The sequence below is a fragment of the Arvicola amphibius genome, chromosome 2 (genome assembly GCF_903992535.2).
Source record: "Arvicola amphibius chromosome 2, mArvAmp1.2, whole genome shotgun sequence".
In the NCBI taxonomy this organism is placed as follows: Eukaryota; Metazoa; Chordata; class Mammalia; order Rodentia; family Cricetidae; genus Arvicola; species Arvicola amphibius.
In genome coordinates, this window is record NC_052048.2 from 118,419,547 (window position 1) to 118,440,262 (window position 20,716).

A 20,716-nucleotide genomic window follows, 5' to 3' on the forward strand; every position below is an offset into this window, starting at 1 on the left:
ACAACTTCCTGATGAATTTGCTCTTACTGGGTGTGAAGCCAGGTTGGTGGTGGGCTCTCACCTGCTACTTTTTTTTCCCTTTCATCAGTGTGTTCTGTGATAAATCTATCCATTACCAAGACCTGCTAGATACTGGGTTTCTCCTATCTGGCCTTCATTTTTACAGACCAGAGGTTGGGGTTTCTATTCCTGGCTTGCTGAAAGAGCCTTTTCCTTAGTAAACCCAGAGGGCAGAAGCATCTTCCTGAAATAAGGCTTCCATCTGGCCACTTCTCTTATTAGAGCTTCGGAATCCCATTTTTGACAGCCCAGCAGGGAAACAGGTCATGGACCGCTCATTGTTTCCAGCAGGCGAATGCATTAGCTTTCTTAGCCATCGCTAACCTGCTACTTGGACTCCTTTGCCCGCCCTTTCTGCCAACTCACCGCTAACCCCTCTTTCCATTCTGTATTGAATTCACTTCCTTCAGGATGTTTTCCTTGCTTAGTAGCTACTTAGCAGATAAATAAGTCTTGTTTTTGAGCTTTTAATCACATTAAGTGCTTGTAAAAAATAAATCGAGTCTAGGGGATAAACAGCTTACAGAGATTTTCATTCTCTAAGAACCACCGAGGGTGACTTTGTCAAGAGGAGAACTCAAATTTGCTAGCGGCTGTGTTTTCCTAAGTTATCTACCTTAGAACCAGAGCAAATGACTCTTATTGGTGACCTCTAGCGGACACGGGGCAGTCCTACAAAATTCCAAAAAGTAGAGAGGAAAGTAAAACCCTCAGGTTTTACGTGGTCAGGTAGAACCGAATCCCACCCCTCCACCCTCCTTTATATTTTTTTCTTCCAGTGTTTGTTTGCATCCTAATATCATCTCTATTACATACAACTTACGTGTTTCTTGCCTTTGATGGGCTGGGCTGCTGCGGTGTCGGATGTGTGAACCTGCTGTTTGAAATAATGTCTGCCAAGTCGAACCCCACTCCCCTTGGCTTTGCAGAGTGTGGTTGGCTTCACCAAGCTTTAAGACCGTCTCTGCTTTTGGAGGGCCGGTGCCGCAGTCGCACGGGGTGCAAGGGGGGGAGGGGAGGAGTGGACATCGAGACATCATGAAAAGGAGAAATGCAAGACCGATGCAATGAGGACTATTCTGGGTTTTGAGAGTGAAAGATTCTCTCCAGACTGCCACCCCCACTCCAAGAGAGGCATAGTGAGAGCGATGTAGGCGCCCTTTCAGGACCTGAGGGCTGGAAAAGAGAAGGGAGCCAGGGCGGGTCCGCCGGTCCCTGGAGTCGCGCGCGGAGTGGGTGGGGGTTTAGGGGCTGGGTGCGCGGCCCGCCTTCTGAGCGCACCGCATGTGGGGGCGCCCTACGCGCGGAAAGGAAGCGCAAAGTCGGCAAGCAAAGCCGCGACTAGTTGCTTGCTTTGAGAAATTCCTTTAGGCTGCCTTAGAAGCCGACCCGGGTACCGAACAGTCTCTGGCAATGGCTCATCCAGGACGCAGTCTGCTCCCTACTTCCAACCCCCGCACCTTGGTCCTCACCTCTGCACCCTTCCTTCCCGCCCCTCCTTTCGAGGACGGTTTAAAGGAACCTGGGAGAGGTGTGCAGGTCATCCCGACGGCCCCCGGGGGCTCCCCGCAGCCAGCATCAAGACCCACGCAGCCCTCCCGGCCACTGCGGGCGGGGGCGCACGGCGTCACGAGGCGGGGAGCCGAGGTCCGGGGCGGGGCGCCGGGGAATCCAGCCCGAGCGAGCCGGGAGGTGGCGGGCGGGCCGCGGGCAGGCAGGAGGTGCGCGCGGAGGGAGCAGAGGAGCGCGCGGAGCCGGCGGGCGAGGAGGGAGGAACGGCGAGGGAGGACGGCGAGGGAGGCCCCGCCCCCGGTTCCCGGAGCCCGCTCCTCGCCGCCGCTGAGCCCGCTCACTTTGCCTCTCGCCCCTGGGACGGCTGCCGGGCTGCGTGCATCGGGGACCGGAGAGCCCTGCCCACGGCGCCTTGGCTACCGCGCGCCCTCCGGGAGGCCGGCATCGCCTGGAGCCGCGGACACCCACCGAGACTCTCGAAGAGCGAACCCGGGAGCGCGGGGCGGCGGCAGTGACACCGCGGGGGGACCCAGGCGGCGCGGGGCGCGAGCCCCTGGGGAGCGCGGGCCCCGACGGCGCGGCCACCCGTGCGCTCGGTGGGCAGGCCCCCGGGGCGGCCAGCCATGACCTTCGGGCGCGGCGGGGCGGCCTCGGTGGTGCTGAACGTGGGCGGCGCCCGGTACTCGCTGTCCCGGGAGCTGCTCAAGGACTTCCCGCTGCGCCGTGTGAGCCGGCTGCACGGCTGCCGCTCGGAGCGCGACGTGCTCGAGGTGTGCGACGACTACGACCGGGAGCGCAACGATACTTCTTTCGACCGGCACTCTGAGGCCTTCGGCTTCATCCTGCTGTACGTGCGCGGCCACGGAAGCTGCGCTTCGCGCCGCGGATGTGCGAGCTCTCCTTTACAACGAGATGATCTACTGGGGCCTGGAGGGCGCGCACCTGGAGTACTGCTGCCAGCGCCGCCTAGACGACCGCATGTCCGACACCCACACCTTCCACGCGGCAGACGAGCTGGGCCGCGAGCAGGCTCGCCCGGCGGGGTCCGAGGCGGCTCCCTCCCGGCGCTGGCTGGAGAGAATGCGGCGCACCTTCGAGGAGCCCACGTCGTCGCTGGCCGCGCAGATTCTGGCCAGCGTGTCCGTGGTGTTCGTGATCGTGTCCATGGTGGTGCTGTGCGCCAGCACGCTGCCCGACTGGCGCGCAGCGGCCGCCGACAACCGCAGCCTGGATGACGGAGCAGGTACTCCGCCGGCCCTGGGAGGGAGCCCTCCGGGTAGGACGCACTGCTACTCTGCCCGTCCAGTCCGTCCGTCCCGTCCGGGTCCGTTCGTCCGTCCGTGCCGTCCGTCCGTCTCCAGTCTCCGTCCTGTCTGCCTGGTGGCCCTACCAGGCTTTTTCCTGCCCCAGGAGACCCTGGCGCTCCAACCAAGGGATGTGTGGGTCCCCACCACCCGCCCCTCTTTCCCAGGCACAGCTAGGGTGTGCTTGGACCTCACCTTTTAGGGTAAAACCCCCAGGCTTTGTAGTTTAATTCTAAGCAAATAGCAATCTTCTAACTAGGTTCCTAAACTTTATTGCTAATATGCAATAATTTACGCGATAATTCAGTTTGAGCTAAGAGCACTTTGAAATATGTGCCAGTACGGGTGGTGTTTGAAAAGATGATGTCTCGTTCCGTAGAAATGGTGGTCTGCTGTACTGCCCACATATTCTGCACACCCTGCCCTTGGCATAATGTGTGCTGGGATGGAATTGCCAGAATTCTAAAGGAGGCTAATTGAGGCGTTACACTCTGAATAATGGATGCCCGTGCCCTTTTCTTCTCTCCTTTCCGACCAAGTTACTGCCTAGCAAATTCCTTGTCCTCTGTGTGGTATTAAAGATTTACGGTTTTATCCAAAGGGTCTTCAGTGTGGGGAAGGAAACAAAAAATAGCTATTACCTTGGGAGAGAAGAAAAAAAACGAAACTTCCCCAAACCCAGAAGCAGGATTCGGTAGTTAAGTGTCTCCCCCCACCCCCACCCTCTCTTACTAGGATGAAAGGAAATACTTGAATCTTTCCTGGGTTCGTACTTACCTCTTAATGGCGATACACGTTTCTGTTTTTAGAACAAGTGAGTTTATTTTGCATATTTGGTGGGAGGAATAAGCAGACTAAAGTTGGACTTTCAGAGGAGACGGCCATTTTGGGCATAAAACCCAAACTGTGCAATCTTTTACCCTTTGTTGAGAGTTCTTTGAAGGTTTCCCTCTCTCCAGTCACTTTCTGTTTTAATTTTTTCTCCATTCACTCTGAAGTTTAGGTCACACCCTGGAGTCTTCCTGCTGGGCCTGGGTGTGCTAGAGACCCTGGTGTTTGTTGGTCCAGCAGTGGATAGCTTCTGGAGAATACTCTTCCTCTAAGGAGTGGAGCTTTCTGTATGCATCTTTAGGAGTAGCTACAAGGGGTTAGTAGCAGAGAGAACCATTACCAGTATGCCACCTGGGTGTGAAGTCCAAGATCGATGCTTGGAAAAAGAAGAAAATCAGGAAACTTGTTATAATGTTTTGAGTGTTTGGTTGTGCTTTCACGTCACAGATAGGAATTATTACCTTGGTGCCCCAATAAGACAATGAAATTAACTTCTTTGACTAAATAAAGTGACCTTGATTTTTTGTGTTGGGGGGAGGGTCATAAAAATGAGCCATGAGTTGACCGGCTTTGAAATTATTCTTCAACAGATACAGATTTGAAGGTTAATGATGGACGAGCTCATTAGCAAAGCAAACAGGAGGGTTGTCTGATAAATAGAGATGTTGAGGGAGTTGACCACATCGAGAGAAGCAAGCAAGAACAGGGAACTCAGTGAGTGATTACTCTTTTTTAAGGAAGGAGGGAGTTTGGGGAGAAAGATCATTCATGTAAAGCATTAGACTGAATACTGATTTTAGATAAAAAGAGAAACCAGGAACGGAAGCGGCAGAGATGGGGGGAGGAAGCTGCAAAGGGAGGGAGAAAGATAGAGTAAGGCTTATTTGTGTATACGTATCTTAAGTGCATATATAATTATTCAAGTCAAACTGTTTCCTAGATACACAGATATTTCAGGCAAATGCATGTTTTTCTTGCCTTAATGGCCCAGTTTTAAGGTTTTCCCTACGAGTGTAGGTATAAGAAAGCCAGTGTCTGTAATCCCAGATAGACTGGGGACGGCCGGATGAGGATGTCGCACATTGCACAGGAAGCCTCCGCTGGCACTTTATAGTCTCTCAGTCCCTGCCAGCCTGTGGCAGTTACCATGAGGCTACATCCTTCTGCTCCTTTGACCAGGAATCCACTAAGTAAAGCCAAAGTCCCCTCCTTCCCCTGCTAGGCAAGTGTCCGCTACTTATTTATGGCACAGCCTCACAGCTCACCGGTCTTGTTTCATCTCATCACAGTCTGTCATTTTTGAGTCCCACTTGCTCACTCGCTGCAGCTGTGACTTCCAAATACTGGAACTTTCTTGCAAAGAAAAGTTGATGCAGAGCTCAGAGGCACAATGGGTTTCCAAGAGCTGAGTTATTCTGAGGAAGCCTTCAAGGTCACACAGGGTGGAAGCAAGCCATCCTTGAAAGGGTGTGCACTGTCCGACACTGGTAGGGGGGGTGTCACTTACATAAACTGCTTTATGCAACCTGCACCATCCTGTGTCTTGCTTAAGAACAAAATAGAGTTTTCCAGCAAAAGGAACAGCGTGGGCATAGGCATGAAACTTGTATGTTATGTTTAGGGAGTGAGAATCCAGCGACAGAGTGTGAGGTGGCTCGAGAGTATGTTTGGATAATGTGAAGAACTCTACTTTGCAGCCATGGCTACCTCTCGGCTGGTCTGTGTCATCTGTGCCGAGGCCTTTCCTGTAGTAAGTAGAGAATGTGTTAAGTATGTACCGTGGCCGGAGAGGGAGGAGATTGGACCCAAGAAAGAAGACTAGGCATGGTAGTCATTCTTCCACTCACGTTCTGTGCAGGAGGGTCAGGGTCTGGAGCCTGTGATCCAACATAGGGAGACTCGAGCTACATCACAGTAAGACCCTGTCCCCCAAAAGGAGCAGGGGCTGGGGATGTTAGTTCAGTACCAAGTCGCTTATACAAAAGCCCCTGGGTTCGATCCCCAACTCTGCAAAAACAAAAGAGTTCAGAAGTCTTTGCTAGGGGTCCAAGAACTTGTATTGCTCCTGGCTTGTGAGAATAGAGACTAAATAACAACTCTGGTCTATACGAGGAAGAAGTGAGATTCTTCAGAGCAGTGTAGAGATGGAAGTCCCAGGCCAGGCCAATTCCGGGAGCTGGGAACACTCAGTACCTCTTTTCTGTCGAGTCTGTCCTGATCATTTGTCCCCAAGATGCCTCCGTGCCCCTCACAGGGCAGTTGCCAACCCCATGGAACCATCATTCAGTCCCAGCTCAGGTTCTCTTCAAAGCCTTTATGGGGAGATGTTCCCTCCCAACCCTGAGAGGTTGCTAGTTTGTACTGTTTATACGTTATTTGTCACGACCTTCCTAGATGGCATTTCCTCGTAAACACATTGTAGCTCCTATGCTAGATTTGAAGAAAAGTCCTTGAAGGCAGGTAAACTCATTCATACCCCCCCCCCACCGCCATTAAAAAAAGATTTATTTATTTAATGTGCACTGGTGTTCTGACTGTATATACTCTGTGTGAGGGTGTCAGATCTTCTGGAACTGGAGTTACACACAGTTGTGAGCTGTCGTGTGGGTACTGGGAATTGAAACTGGCTCCTCTGGAAGAATAACCAGTGCTCTTAAAAACTCTCCAGCTCCCCTCCCCCGCCATTTTATTTTCGAGACAGTCTTATGTGGCTCAAACCAACAATTTTCCTGATTCAACCTCTTTAGTCCTGAGACCACAGGTGTGTAACATGCCAGTTCGGAACATGCTTTTCCTTCCTTAGGGGGCATGGGGTAGCTGCGTGTTGAGACAGCATCTCGTGTGGCCCAGGGTGGCTTGAGATTCGATTGTATCCAAGGATAACCTTGAGGTATTCGTCTTTCTGCTTAACTTGACCTCTCACATGCTGGGATTACAGGCCTGTGCTACCATACCTGGCCTGGGAGGGGGTGGGATGTGCGCACACACGCGCGCGCGCGCGCACACACACACACATACCGCACACACACACACCCACACACAGGTGTGTGTGGGTGTGTGTGTGTGTACTACCATACCTGACTTGGGAGGGGATGGAATGTGCACACACATACACACACACACAGATGTGTGTGTGTGTATGTGTGTGTACAGGTGTGTGGGTGTATACTACCATACATGACTTGGGGGGTGGAATGTGCACACACACAGAGGTGTGTGTGTGGGTGTGTACTACCATACCTGGCTTGGGGGGGTGGAAGGTGCACACACAGATGTGTGTGGGTGTGTATGTGTATGTACAGGTGTGGGTTTGTAGTACACCCTACTTAGCTTGGGAGTTGGTTGTGCACACACAGGTGTGTTTAAGCATGTATGTGTGTGTGTACAGGTGTGTGTTTTCTACCATACTTGGCTGGGGGGAGTGAAATGTGCACACACAGAGATTTGTGTGGGTGTGTACAGGTGTGTGTGTGCATGCACATGTGCAGGTATGTGTGCAGAAGTGTGTGTACAGGTGTATATGTACAGGTGTGTATACAGATGTGTGTACATGTAGAGACCAAAAATTGATGTAAGATGCCTTCTTAAGTCACTTTCCACCTTTTTTTTTGTTTTTTTGAGACAGAGTGCTGTGGGACAATGGTCTGTACCCTGTCACTTGTATTTTAACTAAACATTGATTGGCTAGTAGCCAGGCAGGAAGTATAGGCAGGCAACCAGGCAGGAAGTAGAGGCGGGGCAACAAGAATTCTGGGAAGAGAGAAGTTGCAGTCTACAGTCATCACCCAGACAGAGAGGAAGCCAGACACAGAGCGAGCAATATGTGACTACCTCGCCGAAAAAGGTACCAAGCCACCTGGCTAACACAGACAAGAATTATGGGCTAATGTAGTTATAAGAGTTAACAAGAAGCCTGAGTTAATATGCTAATCAGTTTATAATTAATGTAGACCTCTGTGTGATTTCTTTGGTACTTAATGATTGTGGGAACCTGGCAGGACAGAAACCCCTGTCAACAGATGGTGACCAACGTGTGGACAACTGCATCCACGGAGAACCTGAGAGAGCTTGGGAACTAATTCTATATACAAAATAACAGCGTTAAGCATGGTTTCTTGGTAGCAGCAATTTCTCGGGCTTGCTCTCTTTGCTAGAGGCAAATACTTTCATTTAAGAGAGGCTTCCTGACTCAGCTTTAGCTGCAAAATCTTGCAGCTCTTTAAAGAGGTCCTGCTACAAAACACTTAAGTGGTGTTGATGAAAAGCTGACTGCATGCTTTTTGGTGGTGGCAGGGACCTTGAAACACCATAGAGTTGTGGCAGTAAACATGGCTCTGGCCAGTACCTCTGCCATGAGGGTAGAATCTCAGAAAGCTAAGGAATGGGCTGGATCCAGCCGTCAAAGCCATGGCTTTAATCCTAGCCTATCACTTAGCAAATTAAAGACTCATGTGGTCAGAAAAAGAAAGATACAGTAAAGATAGTTTCAGACCAAAAAAGCCTCTAAACAATTTACAGTGTGTTAAAAAATATATGTAGGCTTGGAAAAGGCAAAAGAAAAAAAGGATAAAGTCCTTAAAAGAAAAAGAAAAAAGAGAGTAGTTGGGTGTAGTGGCACATACCTTTAATCCCAACACTTGGGAGGCAAAGGCAAGTGGATCTCTATGAGTTCAAGGACAACCTGGTCTACAGAGTAATTTCCAGGACAGCCAAAGATACACAAAAAAACCCTGTCTCAAAAAGCCACAAATTAAAAATAAAAATAAAAGAAATAGAGGTTAAAATAAAGCCACATAAAGATGAAAAACACAGAGAGTCTGGATACTGTATGTTATTGTGTTGTCTTTAAATTGATGACTGAGGAAGGAGCAAAAGCTGCTAAAAGACATTTAATTATAAATGCTGCTGGATTAAACCATTATATATATTTTGAAAATGCTTTGACTTTAAATTTTAAGTCAAAAGGTATGTTACTTTGGAGAAGAGGTTTTGCTTTTGTTTCCACAGGAAATGAGGGACTGTGGATTCATTATGCATTAAGAAAAATCAGGTTTGACCAAGGAAGATCCCCTTCTTAGCCTCCCTCTGAGAAATCTCTGATAGGAGGGATGGCCCCCATGTCTGAGTTCTACACCCAGAACAGTTCAAAGACTGCTGCCTGAGATGATGAAGCCTCATAGGACACTCCAGTCAGGACTTGATCATAATTCTAAATTTTCTTTAGGTTCCCATAAGATTACCAGCACCCCCAATCAGCAGGAAGTAGCCTAGAAAACTATGCCCACATTCCCAAAAGATGGATTATGGATGTTTGCTTTTGTTTAGAGTGTTTGTTACAAGTTGTTATGGATAATGATCACTAGAAAAGCTAAACGAAGGAGATTCGATTCAGAGTTCTTGTTTAAAAAAACAAAAGGGGGCTGGAGAGATGGCTCAGAGGTTAAGAGCACTGCCTGTTCTTCCAAAGGTCCTGAGTTCAATTCCCCGCAACCACATGGTGGCTCACAACCATCTGTAATGAGGTCTGGTGCCCTCTTCTGGCCTGTAGACACACAGACAGAATATTGTATACATGATAAATAAATAAATATTTTTTAAAAAGGGATGCACTGTGGGACAATGGTCTGTACCCTGTCGCTTGTATTTTAAATAAATGATGATTGGCCGGTAGCCAGGCAAGAAGTATAGGAGAGGCGACAAGAATTTTGCGGAGAAGGAAGTTGTAGTCTCCAGTTGTCACCCAGACACAGAGCAAGCAAGATGTAATTGCCTCGCTGAGAAAGCTAACACGTGGCTAACACAGACAAGAATTATGGGCTAATATAAGTTATAAGAGTTAATAAGAAGCCTGAGCTAATAGGCCAATCAGTTTATAATCATTGTAGGCCTCTGTGTGTTTCTTTGGGACTAAACAGCTGGACTGGGCAGGATAGAAACCTCGGTTCAACAACAGAGTCTCTCACTGAGCCTAGAGCTCATGGATTCTGCTAGTGTGGTGATAGTTTGTTTATAATCTAATAAATAAACCTTGCCTGAAGATCAGAGTGCAGAGCTAAGCCACTAGTTAGCCATAAAGACCAGGCAGTGGTGGCACACCTCTTTAATCCCAGCACTGGGGAGATAGAGGTAGATGGATCTGTGTGAATTCAAGGCCACCCTGAGTGAGAATGAATCAGTCTAAGAGAAAGAGAGCTCACACAAAGGTGATCCTAGTACTTGAGATCACAGGCCTTTAATCCCAGCACTGGGGAGTGCAGACTGGAGTGATATGACTGGATGAAGAGAGGAATATAAGACAGGAGGAGACAGGCGCTCAGATGCAGTCTGAGCACACAGTCAGGTTTCGTAGAGATAGGATCACCCCTTTGGTCTGAGCGTTGGTAGAGGTAAAAACTCTAGTGGCTGACGGCTCTGCTTTTCTGATCTTTCAGCATTAACCCCAATATCTGACTCTGGGTTTTTATTATTAAGACAAATGAGAATTTGTGCTACATGCTGACTGGCCGGAAAGCTTCAGGGACCTCCCTCTCCAGGGTCGGGATTACAGACCTGTTCTGCCATGCCCTGCTTTTGTGTGGATGCTGGGATCTGAGCTCAGGCGTTTCTGGTTTTGTGGCAAGTACCTTACTAAGAGTGAGTCATTTCTCCAGATTGACATACATCTTAGGGGTGTCTGTTTAGTCTATTTGGTCTTTAGTCTGTCTTAGGGTTTCTATTGTTTTTTTTTTTGATCCGCCTGCCTCTGCCTCCCGAGTGCTGGGATTAAAGGCGTGTGCCACCACCGCCTGGCAGGGTTTCTGTTGTTAAGAAGAGACACCTTGACCACAGTAACTCCCACAACATTTAGTTGGAGTGATTTACATTTTCAGAGGTCCATTATCATGATGCAGCACGGTGGCGTGAGGGCAGACTTGGTGCTGGAGCTGAGAGTCCTGCATCTTCATATGTAGGCAGCAGGATGTGGTCTGAGACATTGGGCGTGGCTTGAACATATATAAGACCTTAAAACCCACCTCCATAGTGACATAGTTCCTTCGGCCATACCTACTCCAGAAAAGCCACACCTCCTAATAGTGCCACTCCCCTTGGATACCATTTTCTTTCAAACTGCCACACAGGTTAAAGAGCTGCTGGGGTCAAGTTGTGGATTCATTCTTTTTGAATTGAAATACTTTGTTCTCTAAGACCCTTGGTGAAAAACAACAACCTTTGCAGGAAAATGGACGGAGCTAGAAAACATTATTTTGAGTGAGGTAACTCAGACACAGAAAGACAATTATCGCATATAGTCACTCATAGGTGTTTTTTTTTTTTTGTTTTGTTTTTTTGTTTTTCGAGACAGGGTTTCCCTGTAGTTTCTAGAGCCTGTCCTGGAACTAGCTCTTGTAGACCAGGCTGGCCTCGAACTCAGAGATCCGCCTGCCTCTGCCTCCCGAGTGCTGGGATTAAAGGCGTGCGCCACCACCGCCCGGCTCATAGGTGGTTTCTAACCATAAAGCAAAGAAAAACCAGCATACAAACCACAATCCCAGAGAACTTAGACAACAATTAGACACTAAGAGAGACTTACATGGATCTTATCTACATGGGAAATAGGAAAAGATAAGATCTCCTGAGTAAATTAGGAGGGGGGGTTAAAGGGGGAGGGAAGAGGCAGGGAGGGGAGCAGAGAAAAATGTGGAGCTCAATAAAAATCAATAAAAAGAGGGGGAAAAAAAGACAACCACTACAGCCTAATGTTCTCACAGAGCACTGCCTAGTGTTCTAGCAGATTTTTGCTGTTAATTGAGGAAAAAAATAGATGATAGTTAAAACGAATTATCATGAGGCTGGCTGTGGGCCAGCCTGGGCAAAACGTTTTCTGCGTGTGTATGAGGGGATTCTGAGCATTCATCACTCCGTAAGTTTCTGTGACTGGCAGGCCATGGGTGCACAGGCTCGTGAGATGGGTTTTCTAGTCTCATTGAACTTTCTAGCCAGATAGTAGGGTGGGGAGACAGAAAACAGTAAACAAATGCAGGAGGATTTCAGATTGCAAAAGGTGACCTTGAATCCAGGGTAAACAGAGCCCGCTGTGGGAAACTGTGGAAGTGCGTTCTGGGCAGGAACAGCAGTGAATGCAAAGGCTTTGAGAAGGCAGAGGACCTGGCTTATTGAAGTAGTGCCCATCTCCTGGGCTGGAATTTATTCCCGAGACAAATGTGTGGAAGAAGTTGACAGAGCAGAAAAGCCTCCTGTGTGGAAGGAGCTTGCGTTTTCTTCCAAGCATGACACAAACTTTGGAAATTTTTTAAAAATAATTTATTTTTATTTTATATATATTGGTGTTTTGTCTGCGTGTATGTCTGTGTGAGAATTACAGACAGTTGTGGGCTGCTGTATACGTGCTGGGAATTGAACCTGGGTCCTCTGAAAGAACAGCCAGTGACTGCTCTTAACCACTGAGCCATCTCTTCAGGCACAGAAGTCTTTTTTGTTGTTTTTATTTTTGTTTTGTGTATTTTATTTATGCATGCTTTGCCTTCATGTATGTCTGTGCACCATATGCATGCCTGGTGCCTGTGGAAGTTAGAAAAGAACATGGGATCCCTAGTATTGGACCTATGGATGTTTATGAGCTACTGGGTGGATTCTGGGAATCAAAGCCAGGTCCTCTCTAAGAACAAGTGCTCTTAACCACTAAGCCATCTCTCCACTCCTCTGGAGGTTTTCAAAAGGAACATATATGTTCTGATGTTTTGGAATATATATATATATATATATATATATATATATATATATATATATATATATGGTTAAGCCCAGGGGCCTCATGCATATTGCCAAGTACCTGCTAAGCCATGTCCCCAGCCCTTTGGGGATCAACAGCAGATGCTCCAAGACTTGTCAGACAGGAAGGTGAGCCTCTGCCTAGGAGCACAGTTGTGGAGAAGGTGAGAAGGGATTGAACTTGGGTCAGTGATGTATTTTTTTACGACATCTTCTAGAGCAGGTGTATCAGCTTTCCATCACTGAGAAGATACCCAAGAGGAGCGACTTGAAAGGAAGGATGGTTTATCTTGACTTATGGCTCCGAGGGTTTAATCCATGGTCTTTTGGTCCTGTTGCTTTGGGGCGATGGCAGTGCAGCCCATCTTGGCTGGAGTACAGGGCATGGGACACTGCACACTTCGTGTCCAAGAAGCAAAGTAGGAAGTAGCAAGGAGCCAGAGTCCCAATAGCCCATTCAAGGATCCTACGCCAGGGGCCTAATTCCTTTCTCGTAGGCTCCACCTCCTAACTCTTGCCAAGAGAATCATTGGCCAGTCCATCTTACCTGGCCTTGGGGACCTTCATAACGTAAGGGCTTCCTGGACTAGGAAGGAATCAGATGTGACTAAGTGAAGATGTCCTCAGACCTGCAGGCATCGTGGTGCCTCCGGTCTGACCACTTCAGCCCACACATACTGAGCACCGAATACAGTTCTTTTCTATGGGGTCTGCTTCCTCTTTGGGGATATCGTGAGGAGGACCCCAGAAGGTGGATAAGAGAATCAGAATCAGAGAGCATTTCCCCTGCCGTATGACTGAAGCCGTCTCGGGAGAGGGCTGTGACATCATCTTAGCAAAGCTCTGTGGTGTGAGCACTCACAGGCCCCCAGATGAACAAATGGAGTATAACTAATTCATCGTTGGTAGTGTGCTCTTCTCGCTTTATCGGAGTGATTAGATAGAATAGATTTTCCAGGCAGTTTTGTCTTTTAGCTATAGTTGAGATTCCTGTTCTCTTAGGCACTGTATCATATAGGGAAGTTACCCTGTAAGATTACTAAGCTTCTGCCTGTTGTGGTGGCGCATGCACAAATCCCAGCACTCAGAGAGCTGAGCAGAAAGACTGCCCATCTGAGAGCACCCTGACTGGGTCGTGATCCCCGGGCTGGAGAGATGACTCGGTGGTTAAGAGCACTTGGTGCTCTTGAAGAGGACCTGGCTCTGCTCCCAGCATCCACCTGATGGTTCACAGACATCTGCAGCTTCAGTTCCAGGGGATCTCACACCCTCTTTTGGCCTCCAAGGATACTGCATGCGTGTGGAACACAGGCATACATATAGGCAAAACACTCATACATGTAAACTAAAAGTAAATAAATCCTTTTTAAGAAATGTGAAAAAATTACTAAACATTAGTGGCTGTTTTTTATTAAAAAAAAAATGCACCCTTGGATAGCTGCTTGTGAGAAGGTCTGACTTCTGTCAGGCAGGTCCAGTATAATAGCCGTGCCTGCCCCCTTTATCTGTGGGCTCGTGTCCTCTCCGTCAGTCACAGTAGGATGACTCTGAGTTTTTAATCAGTTTGGCATTGCAAAGCCTTATGATAATTTTGATCTATTCTTCAGCCGTTCTTTGTTAGAGTTGCTTCATGCGGGGATTTTGATCTTTATTTGTATTGCTTCGCCGTGGTGCTAAGAATTTGAGGAGCTTGTAAAGCGTTTAACTTTCTCGTGTTGCTCTAAGCCCCTGTTAAGAAAATTTCAGGAGTCAAAACGAAGCAGCGAGGTGATGGAAATTTAAAAATCAATTGTGTTATTTCCACCGCCTTTGTGTTCAATATTACATAAACCCAGTGGGCTTTGGACTATGTTAAAAATAAGAGCGGTATTTGAAATTGCAGACGGAAGGTCCACAGGCTTTCACGCGGCAGATAAGGCGGTTATTTTTTTCAGGTTGGTAATTAATAGATCTCTGATAAGATTGGACATAATCCAGGACCTCAGTTAAACCCTCTTCTTTCACCCCGAACTTTCACATGTGGGGAGGGCTTTTTTGTCTGCTGCCAGTTTGACCTTTCTGTGGAAAGTTTTTATTTTGTCAATGCCTTTTTTTCTAATAAAGGTTTTTTTTTTTTCTCATTTTGGTGAGCAAATCATTTTAAATGCTCTTTTTATTTATCATTTTTATTGAAAACTTCACCCACATGTGTTTGGGGGATGTAGAATGAATGTCAAGCAATAGTATGTCCCATTTTCCTCAGGCTCCATGAAATTCCTGGGTACTTAACCTGACCTCTCTCTCATGAAGGCCAGGCTGGCTTTAAACCTGCTGTGTAGCTGAGGATGACCTTGAACTCTTGATCCTCTGTCCCACTTCCTGTATCTGAATATTCTTTCAGGAATTTTCCATGCACTATACACATAGATATGCACAATACATGTAAACATATGCATAGATAAGAGTGTATATTATACATATGCTTAAAATATTTATAACTGGGGTTACTCTATAATCTTATTCAGTTTTATCTTAAAAATGAACTCTATGTGTGTGTGTGTGTGTGTGTGTGTGTGTCTGTGTGTCTCTGTGCATACATCTGCAGAAGCCAGAAACACAGATTCCCTGGAACTGGAGTTAGAGGTGGTTGGGAGCTGCCTGATGTGGGTGCAGGGAACAAACATGGGGCTTTTGCAAGGGCAGTACACACCCTCAATTACCGAGCCATCTCTTTGGCCCCAAAGAGTTTTCTTTTTTTTTTTTCACTTAACAATACATCTTGGAACTCTGTCCATTCATTTTTGCCTCTTCTTTCCTTTCTTTCTTAACGGAATTGGGCAGTATAGCTCAGGTTGGCCGTGAAATCCTGATCGTTTACCTCCCTAGTACTGGGGTTATAGGTCTATGACACCATGGCACACTACTCTTGTTCTTTCTAATGTCTGGGTAGTATTCCAGTGTATGAGTGTGCTATGAGTCACTCAGTGAGCATTTGCCTGAGACTATTTCAACAAGATGGTTTCAGTCATACAGTTTGGAAAATGGCCTCTGATTCTTCACTCACCGTCCACGGCCTGGACATCTCTCTGCTAGACCCTTCTCATAGACCCTTAACATGGGGGGCAGACCTACCTCATAGGCGAGAATTGTATTCACTGTTTAATGAGTGGTCAAGCCGGAGGGATCCCTGATACATGTGGGCCTGGGGCCAAATTCACCAAGTAATGGGAAGTAGTAGTTCCAATAATGTACCTGTGTGTGTGCACCAAGCTCTTAAGTAGATTTTAAACTTTCTTGGCTTTAGCTTTCCAATTCTTTTGTTTGTTTTGTTTTATTTTGTTCTTTGAGACAGGGTTTCTTTGTGTAGTCCTGGCAGTACTAGAAATAGCTCCGTAGACCAGACTGGCCTTGAACTCACTGTTTTTCCAATTCTTAGGCCATGTCTTATTGTCTGTCCTTCCCTCCTTCTCCTTCTCTCCCTCCCTTCCTTGTCTCCCCCCCCCCTCTCTCTCTCTCTCTCTCTCACACACACACACACACACACACACACACACACATGGAGGAATGGATGACTGGATGATTATTGTTTTCTACTGTGTGAACTGAACCCATACATAGACAAGTGGCGGTCCATACTATTTTAATCATATGGTTTGGTTGTGAGTTTATAGAAGCATAAAATATGCTCAAATTTTCTGTGCATCCCACCACACCCAGCTCACTGGTTGTATTTTTAAATAGCAAAAGAAAAAGAAAAGCTAGGTCTCTTGGTGTATAAACTTGTAAGGCTTCAGGCAGAAGCAGTGTCTCAAATAAAAGCCTGCAGACACTTTGAAAAACAAACCAAAAACAAAACCCCGACGAATTTTGTAACTTAACATTTTATCTTAGTTAAGGTTTCTCTTGCTGTAGAGACATCTTGACTATGGCAACTCTAATAAAGAAAACATTTAATTGGGGTGACTAGCTTACAGTTTAGAAGTTTAGTCCATTATTATCATGGCGGGGAGCATGGCGGCATGCAGACAGACATGGTGTTGGAGTAGTAGCTGAGAGCCCTACATCTTGCAACAGGAAGTTGACTGAGGTACTAGGTGGCATCCTGAGCATAGGAAACCTTCAAGCCTGCCCCCAACAGTGACACACTGCCTCCAGCAAGACCATACCCACTCCAACAAAGCCACACCTCCTAATGCCACTCCCTATGAGATTATGGGGGCCAGTTACATTCAAACTGCCACACATTGTATGGCATTCAGATTTCAGTGTCTGTGTCTAAGGTTTTATTGAAAAGCAGCTATGGTGATTTTTTTTTTATGCACTGTCTGGCAGACTCGAGCAGTTGTAATAATCTGACCTTCAGGTCACATGATGGTGCATGCCCATAAGCCCAGCATTGGGAGACAGAGGCAAGAGGATCAGGAGATCAAGTTCAAGGTCAACCTTAGCTATGTGCAACTCTGTCTCAAAAAGTAAGCCCCCAAAGAGACAGTAAGTACCTCAAAGCCTGGCTACCTACAGAGGAAGTTCGCCAACCCCTGGCCTTCTGAAATGATGACTTCATTCAGATCTGAGTTCATACATTTAGTAATTCAGCAATCTTCAGCCTAGGGTCTCACACATGCTAGGCAAGAGTTCTACCTTTGAGTTGTATGCCTAAATCGTTTATTATTATTATTTTTTTATTTTGACAGAATCTTACTGGGTTACCTCAGGTGGTCCTGAGCCCTGTAGCCCACTGAGGCAGGACCTGTGATCATCCAGCTAGCCTCAGATAGGAGAGCAGACTTTTACCAGTAGGCCTGGCCCAAGCTTGTACATTTTCCTCTGTGTCCAGCCAAGAGTCCTCAGGCACAATGCTTCTCTGGGCCCGAGTTTCCTACTTCGTAGAAATCAGCATAGCAATTGCTTCACCTTTTTGGGTGTCTGAAGATTAATGACTAACAGTTGTTTCTAGCGATTCTGGTGTCAGCTGCTGCCCTTGGATCTTACTGAGGCATCCTGACCCCCAAATTGTTCTGCTTTCTCTTTACCGGAACTTATTATGCAGTCCTGGTTGGGGTGGACTGAGGACTTTTGTCTATGCTCTGTGCTTGGTAAAGGGAAATCACGTTCTCAGCTGGCAAACACTCTATTCATTCAAGGTTTGCCTAATTCACATGTATGTATGTATGTATGTGATCCTTTTTTGTTTTGTTTTTGAGATAGGGTCTCACTATGTAGCTCTGGCTGTCCTGGAACTCACTGTATAAGCCAGGCTGATATTGCATTCACAGAGATCCACCTGCCTCTAGCCTCCCAAGTGCTGGGATTAAAGGGGTACGTCACTATGCTCAGCTTCATGCTAGCTTTTTGTTTTGTTTTTATTTTGAGATAAGGTCTTGCTAAGTTGTCTAGGCTGACCTGGAAGTTTCTATGTAGCCCAAGAAGGCCATAGCTTCTCTCTCTCCCCCTCCCTCCGTCCCTCCCTCCCTCCTATTTTGATTCAACTATTGAGAGTTTGAGAATTTCATACACATCCACCAAACACTTTGATCATATTCGTCCCCCTCCCCTCCCCTCATTCTAACATTCCTCTGTCAGGATATTTATGCCCGGGTTCTGTCTCCGAAACCTCGGAGGTTCACTGTGTAGGAGTAGACTGCGGGATGTCTGGGTACAGTGGGTACAGTCAGCAATTGATTGCTACACCCTGAGTTCACATGCACCCTGTGCTGGTAAATGTGTGGTAAGTGTGGAGGGGATGGGTGAACAAACCCTGGATTCATGGACTAGGTCCTGGTAAATCAGGGCAGGCACTTTAGCAACATGTTGGAAGTTTAGGGCCCTTAAGATACCTTAGTGCAGTGCGTTCCCCCTCCCTAATGCTGCTCCCCTTTAGTATGGTTCCTCTTGTTGTGGGGACCCCAACCATAAGATTATTTTCGTGCTACCTCATAGCTGTAATCACTGTAATCAGGAATACCACTGATACCCTGATACTCCACATTTTTTCAGGGTTGAATGTGGAGCAGATTATTTTCTCTGAAATGAATGAGGTAAGTGTTTGAGGAAACCAGTGGGCAGTATTTGTTGCTATTGATAAAATTCAATCTTGAGGGTGAAAGTTAGTAATTGTAAACTTCCTGGCCATGGTGACGTGAGCTTGTGGTCCCAGCAGCCAGGAGGCTGAGGTAGGAGGGTTGAGGGTGTGAGGTTAACCTAGGCTACAGGGTGAGTTCCAGGCCAGCCTCAACCCCATATATAGCCCTGTCAGCGTTCTATAATCCACATCCCAGAGAACCTAGACAATGAGGACCCTAAGAGAGACATACATGGATCTGATTTACATGGGAAGTAGAAAAAGACAAGATCTGAGTATATTGGGAGCATGGGGACCATGGGAGAGAGTTGAAGGGGAGAGGAGAGGGAGGGAGGAGAGCAGATAATAATGTAGAAAAAATTAAGAAAAAAGCAGCAGGAGGAAGCCAGTAAGCAGCACCACTGCATGGCATCTGCATCACCTCCTGCCTCCAGGTTCCTGCCCTGATTGGGTTCCTGTCCAGACTTCCTTTAGTGACGAACAGCAATGCAGAAGTGTAAGCCTAATAAACTCTGTCTTGCCCAGCTTGCTTTATGGTTGTGATGTTTCTTTGCAGCAATAGAAACCCCGAGAAAGACTATCATTTATTATTATTACTATTATATTATTATTGTTTTGAGACACTTTCTTACTGAGGATCTTACCAACTGGCTGGTCTGGCTAGCCAGCAAACCCCAGGCCTTCTCTTGTCCCTGCTTCCCAGCACATAAGCCTGCCTGGCCTGATGTTTTACACGGATGTTGGAGAGCCAGACTCCGTCCCTCTCTTGTGTAGTAAATTCTTTACCCAATAAGCCTTCTTCCCAGTGTCTGCTACCTGGAACTTGGAATGTAGACCAGGCTGGCCTTGAAGTCCTAGTGATCCTCCTGCCTCTGCCTTCCAAATGCTGAGTGCTGAGATTACAGACATGTGCCACGATGTCCCCTCCAAAGTGGCACCTTTAAACAGAAAAGCACACAGTGTATATAGCTGAGTAACTTGTATAGCCTTTCCTGCAGAGTGAGAAAATGCACGGTTCTAATGATGGGCAACAAATCCTTCTGCAAGTTAGTTGATTCTCAGTCCTTTGATTCCAACATGAAGAATGGAATTGATTTGACAGAAGTTATCATTAGAGTCTATTGTTTCCTTTTTCTAAGAAAAAATGTAACGTAGGACTGGGGCAAACACTCTCAGTGAGTGCTCTCAGCGTTGCTTGGCTTGTGTGAGGCCCTGGCTTGATTCTCAGCACTGCAAAACTTGTCCTAAAGTACAAATAATAATTGTATTTATAGGACACTATCGACCTTGTAGGCGTTCCCATTATGGAATCATTCTGTTTTTGAGGCAGGGTTTCCCTGTGTATCCCGGGCTGCCCTAGAGCTCCATGTAGAACAGGCTTCTTTCCAGCTTGCAGAGATCACCTAGATCTTCCTCTAGAGTGCTGGAGACCCCAGCTACCTTGTGGGATCATTAAATCAGGCTAACTAACATGTCTGTCACCCCGTGTGCTGTGCTTTCTTTGTGGTGAGAGCGTTGGCGCTCACTTTAATCTCTGCCCACTAATAAGCAATCGTTTCATTTATTTTTTACAGTTAGGTTTTGTCTCACACTGGCCTTGAACTTGTTCCGTAGCCTGTGGTGTCCTTGAACTCCTGATCCTCTGAGTATCTGGTTTATTCAGCACTGGGGATGGAAGACCCCGCTCTGTGCCTGCCAGGCAAGTGCTCTGCCAACCGAGCTACATCCTCTGCTCTCATTTGTCCATTTAGATAGGAAGATTTTATGTCTACAGTGTGCTCTAATTTACAACCTTTGCAATTATTTTAACTAAAAACCGTATTCCAGGCTGGGGAGATGGTTCCATCTGTAGTTCACATTTTCTATGTGAGCATGAGGACCCGAGTTCGGATCTCCCACACCCAGGTCAAACCAGGTGTGGCTGTGAGCACCAGGAAGTCTAGTGTGCTGTGTTTGGGGTGGGGGGAAGAGACAGGAGGCTCTCTGTTGGTTGTTTAGCTAGCCTGGCTTTAAAAAAAAAAAAAAAGAACAAAAGGCAAGCTTTAGGTTCAGTGAAAGAGCCTATCTTAAGGGAATAAGGCAGAGAATAATAAAACAGGACCTCAGCCTCTGGCCTTCACACATGTACAGAGACGAAAATAGATATATACATTGACCACATGCGTATAGCACACACACA

The 20,716-nt window shown here is 47.0% G+C and overlaps 1 protein-coding gene across 1 annotated transcript in view; it reads left to right on the forward strand.

The window, feature by feature from the left end:
- Positions 1–2,195: 2,195 nt before the first annotated feature.
- The window catches only part of Kcng3 (potassium voltage-gated channel modifier subfamily G member 3), a 47,252-nt gene continuing 28,731 nt past the window's right edge, over positions 2,196–20,716 (forward strand). Inside the window, 4 exon segments of the mRNA XM_038320883.1 lie at positions 2,196–2,436; positions 2,439–2,471; positions 2,474–2,806; positions 2,809–2,848. Coding sequence (XP_038176811.1) covers positions 2,196–2,436; positions 2,439–2,471; positions 2,474–2,806; positions 2,809–2,848 — 647 coding nt within the window.